The 4,921-nt window shown below is 54.6% G+C and overlaps 1 protein-coding gene across 4 annotated transcripts in view; it reads left to right on the forward strand.

The window, feature by feature from the left end:
* APBA2 (amyloid beta precursor protein binding family A member 2) overlaps positions 1 to 4,921 on the forward strand; it is a 179,199-nt gene that overhangs the window by 123,089 nt on the left and 51,189 nt on the right. For 3 of the 4 annotated variants that reach the window (XM_019625158.1, XM_019625161.1, XM_019625159.1), the window contains one exon: positions 573 to 1,578. In XM_019625158.1, the coding sequence (XP_019480703.1) occupies positions 613 to 1,578 (966 nt within the window). In that variant the 5' untranslated portion in view covers positions 573 to 612. The remainder of the gene's footprint in view (positions 1 to 572; positions 1,579 to 4,921) is intronic. The other variant, XM_019625160.1, reaches the window with a different exon arrangement.

The following is a 4,921-nucleotide window of genomic DNA, read 5'->3' on the forward strand; positions in this document are numbered from 1 at the left end:
TCTAGACTGTTCCTGGTAAATCAGTCACTCCGTGAATGCCGTTTGGTTTGGGGTGAGGAGGCAGGAGCGGTCTGTGTGCGCTGGGGAGACTGGGACAAGCTCATAGGGGAGGCAAAACTTTCGATGGCCTTCGTGACGCAGCACATTTAGAATCAGAGGACACAGTGGACCTCCCCTTTGGCCTTCATCATGTCCCCTGAACGAAAGCTTCTCTTTTCCTGAGAGCAAATAGCCTGATCTTATGACCATTTTTCTTGATCACCTGGGCTACCCAAGCTGAATGAGCATTTTCAAGATGCCATGAGTGAGTTCCTGGGAAAGAAGCAGGCATCCTGGGGAACCGTCGGCGCCAGCCATCTGCCTCACCCTCCCCTGGTCCTGCGTGTCCTCCTGTCTCTCTGGCATGGGTGTGCTGTGTTCCTGACAAATGAGTCAGCTGGGGTGGGATGTCACATTATCTGAACAGCTGTGTGTTAACCTGACTCGGAGAAAACATGGCGGTGAAACTCTCCGCCGGCTCCCAGCTGCTCTCTGGGTTTCTGACTCTGTTCTTTCCAACCTTCTTTCCACAGCAGCTGCCTCCTGGTGACGATGGCTGCCTGAGCGTCCGCCATGGCCAACCGCAAGCGTCAGAGCACGGCAAGCAGCATGCTGGACCACAGGGTGAAGCCGGGCCCCGTCCCCCACGGCCAGGAGCCCGAGAGCCAGGACGCGGACCTGCCCCTGGAGGAGTACGAGCCCCAGGGCCTGGAGCTGGCTGCCCTGCGGCCCGAGAGCCCCACACCCCCTGAGCAGGGCTGCCACGACCACAGCCCCGACGGGGACTCCAGCTCCGACTACGTGAACAACACCTCAGAGGAGGAAGACTACGATGAAGGCCTGCCCGAGGAAGAGGAGGGCATCACCTACTACATCCGCTACTGCCCCGAGGATGACAGCTACCTGGAAGGCATGGACTGCAATGGGGAGGGCTGCCTGGCCCACGGTGCCAGCCACCTGGAGACAGACGAGTGCCAGGAGGCGGTGGAGGAGTGGACGGACTCGGCCGGCCCTCATGCCCACGGCCACGGGCACGACAGCAGCCCGGACTACCGGGACGACCACCTCCCCACCCCCGACGACGAGGTCTCCATCCTAGAGGCCCAGGACCAGGAAGAAGGCGTCCACTACTGCCCCAGTGAGGAGGGCTACCAGGACTATTACCCCCCAGAGGCCAACGGGAACGCGGGCAGCACGCCCCCCTATCGCCCGCGGCGTGGGGATGGGGACCTGGAGGACCAGGAGGAGGACATCGACCAGATTGTGGCTGAGATCAAGATGAGCTTGAGCATAACCAGCATCGCCAGTGCTGGAGAGGCCAGCCCTGAGCATGTGCGGGTGCAGGGGCCAGAGCAGGGCCTTGGGGACCGCACAGAGGCCTGCCCGCCGGGCGAGGCCAGCTGCGGCCCCAGCAGACACGAGGGACGGCCCAAGTCACTCAACCTCCCTCCTGAAGCCAAGCTCCCCGGAGACCCCCAGAGAGGCTTCAAGACCAAGACCAGGACTCCCGAGGAGAGGCCGAAGTGGCCCCAAGAGCAGGTAGGTCTCTGTCGGCCCCCAGGGAAGGGGCGGAGGGGCCCAGAGAGCCGAGGATGTTGTGGTGCAGCCCACAGTTCAAAATGCATGCTGAGATTTGCATTTGTTCAGTTACGAGGCACGTGTGCACGCTCTGCCGCTCAGTCCACCCCTCAGATGCATTAATACATGCCAGGGAAGCCTCTTTCAGGGCTGATAGGCAACTCATGCTCCCAAAGACACCCTTGCCTACCCGGAAGAGGTGGGGTCGCGAGCCTGCTGGCCCTGGATCTGTTCCTGGTGGGGGTGGTCTGCGTGGCAGTCGCCCCCCACTGGGGGACCTCTGCAGGCTGGCAGGACATCAGCAAGGATGTAGGGCTCTGGCAAGTGACTCCCGCTGCCGCCAGTGTTTAGGGCAGTGACCTGAGTGCATTTCACAGGAGCCATTATGTCCTGGTGACACTTCGCTGAAAGCCCAGGATGCCTTGGTGTGATGGGTAATTAGCTGTAAATAACCATTTTGAAAATAATTCTATGAAGGTTTGACAAAGTTGGAGAAGCAATGCATGCTAATTATGCCCCTGGATTCAAGCATAACCATGTTTTCTTACAATTATAGCAGAATAAGCGTGTATTCTAATAAACACATTTGAAAAGCTGCCTTTCAAAAAATAAAACCCACATGAGCGCATAAAGACGATGTGATTATTAGACTTGTGTAAAGGAGCTTCTCTTTGGCTGATTCGTGGACAAATGACAGTGAGCTGCTTTCGTAAATTGGTTTTTTTTTTTTCCAGTTGAGTTCATGCATTTGAAAAATATATTTATAATAAGAGCTTGTATTTAGGATAGAAATCATGTTGACTCAGTGTTAGATTCCCGGAACTTCCGTTTGATGCCTTTTGTTCTTTTCCAAGATTACTGAGCATAAATTGACTTTACTTTTGGGGTGTTCCTGTCATTTATGGCAGTTCTGCCGGCTGTGGGCTTTGGGACGTAAGGTAACTGCTATGGCTCTAGTGGCTGTTGGGGAGCCCCCCACCAAGGTCTGGGCTTCAGGCCAGAACACAGGCATCTGTCTGCAGCCTTTGGCAGAGCTGGTCTCTTCCCCGAGCAGTGGTTTGGTGCCGCAGGAATTGATGTGGGCTGCACGGGGCGGGTGACATACTGTGCCTTGTTGAAACAACTTCTCTGACAAAGTTCTGGTTGAGAGAAAATTACCTGTAGAGGCTGGTGGGGAGTGGGCAAGACATGACATTTTGCTTGTCTGCTTTCCTGGAACCAGATGCTAATTCGAGTGAGAACCACAGACCTTTGGGTTGGCGGGCCGGGGGATGAATGAATGAATGAATGGGCAGTGGAGGTGGTTTCAAAGGGCAGGTGGAGGTGGGAGACACCCTGGGCCCTTGTTGAGGGTTCAGGAAGAGGTCTGTTCTGCAGAAAAGTGGCGCTGGAGGGGAGAGCAGGTAACTTCTCTTCCTAAATAGTATCTCCTTGAAGCCAATGCTCTTATCTAAGACACTGGAAGAGCTCACTGAAGCTGTACAGTTTTTTTGGTTTTCTTCACTCATTCATTCTCAAGGAAGTTCCTTCAAGGGGAGAGGCCAGCAGGTCCCAGCTCAGGGCCTGCTAGAACCCCATTTTCATTGGGGCCTGAGTGCTCCCCCTGAGGGCTCTTCGTGCCTGGGCAGACGTGGCCCTCATGCCCTGGAGGCCCGAGTGGCCCATTCCAGAGGAGGGACTCTGAGATTTAACCAGAAAGAGCCACTGGCAATAGGAATCACGTGAAGATTACGTGAAGATGGAAGTGTGGTGGGAAAGTTGTGAATCCGTGCCTTGGATGACAACCTGCCTTCCTGAAAGTAATCCCTTACTTCCCCGGGGACAGCCCTGCGGTGTGTCAGGAGCCAAGGAAGGTCTGTGCGGCCTTTCCATTTCCGCAGTTAGTGTAGCATAGAATTAAGTCTGTGATTAAAAAAATCCGAAGGAAATGTGTGCTGTCAGGCACCTAGATTTGCGTTTTTGTTTTTGTTTTTTAATTGGGGAACAGCCATGGTCATTGGTTACACACTGCTTTCATGCTACAATGGCATAGTTGACTCTTTTAGGGAGGGTGCTGCTCACAGTGGCCCATGTGGGGATCGGACCGGCAACCCGGTGTTATCAGCACCACGCTCTAACCCACTGAGCTAACCGGTCACCCCATAGACTCACTNGTGTCCAGCTCTCTCCCAAGACAGGGAGGCAAGCTTTTCACAGCCTTCTACGGGGCTGCTGTCCCCTCGTGACAGTTGCGGCCCCAGGAATATGCGTTCAAATGCTTGTCGACCTTTCCATGAGGCCTCCCAGCTTGCAGCCCAGGAAGGTGGGATTTGGCGGCTGTGTGGGACTCGCTGAAAAAGCTGCTTGCATATTTGAGCTGTTGTAACTGGGCTCCTTTATCAGGCTGCAAACTCCTCTGATGAAAAGCATTGTGCTTTCAGATGCACCTTTACTGACCAATCTTGGATATTATCAACTCAGGACAACTGTTCCTTTTAAAGAACCAGATCATTCCACCTACATTTTTGCCCTCCTTTCTTTCTCATCTCTCCTTTGACCTTACCTCACCCCCTTGGTCCAGGAAGCGTCCACTCTTCTCCGAACGGCCCTTTTGTGCCCAGGCCACCCACCTCTGCCATGTGGCCGGGAGTGGACATGACCTAGGAACTGGATCTTGAAGAAGGGCTGAGAGTAGTCCACTCCCCACCCCACCCCGGGAATAGGGAGAGAAGGCTTGCAACGTGTTGGGCCTGGGCCTCCAGGAAGCGGCCTTGTGTTTCTTGGCAAGGAGGTAGAATTTGTTCTATAGGCAGTGGGACGTCCCCTGAGACCACCAAGCATCTATTTAGGGCAGAGTTCCAAGTGCAGCCCTAGAGTATCTGACATCAAAACCACCTGCAGCTCTAGGCCTGGTCTTTGGCTCACCTACTCAAATGTTGGACCTCGTGCCTACCAAAGTGAGTGAACACTGCATGGGGGGGGGCAAGTCTTGGCTTTTCTCCAGACCTCCCCACTTTCTGCAATCCCACTTCTATGCACCCATATCTCACTGCAGAGATGCATGCTATGTCATGGCCAGGGTCACTGTCACCTGACAGCAGCCACTCTCATCCACCTGTGTTGGCAGCATCGCCACTCCCCATCTAAGACGCACACCGAATCAGCCATTCTCTCCCATCAGGTTTTTATTTAAAATTTTCCTCGACTCCCTGTATGTAGTAGAAAAAACAAACAGTCCTGGGGCTGAGGGGGCATGCGTCACTCTCTCATTTAACCCACTTCCAGCCCTGCGGGCAGGTGCTATCATTTCCAGTTTCCCACACAG

This window comes from Hipposideros armiger, unplaced genomic scaffold (assembly GCF_001890085.2).
Source record: "Hipposideros armiger isolate ML-2016 unplaced genomic scaffold, ASM189008v1 scaffold_617, whole genome shotgun sequence".
In the NCBI taxonomy this organism is placed as follows: Eukaryota; Metazoa; Chordata; class Mammalia; order Chiroptera; family Hipposideridae; genus Hipposideros; species Hipposideros armiger.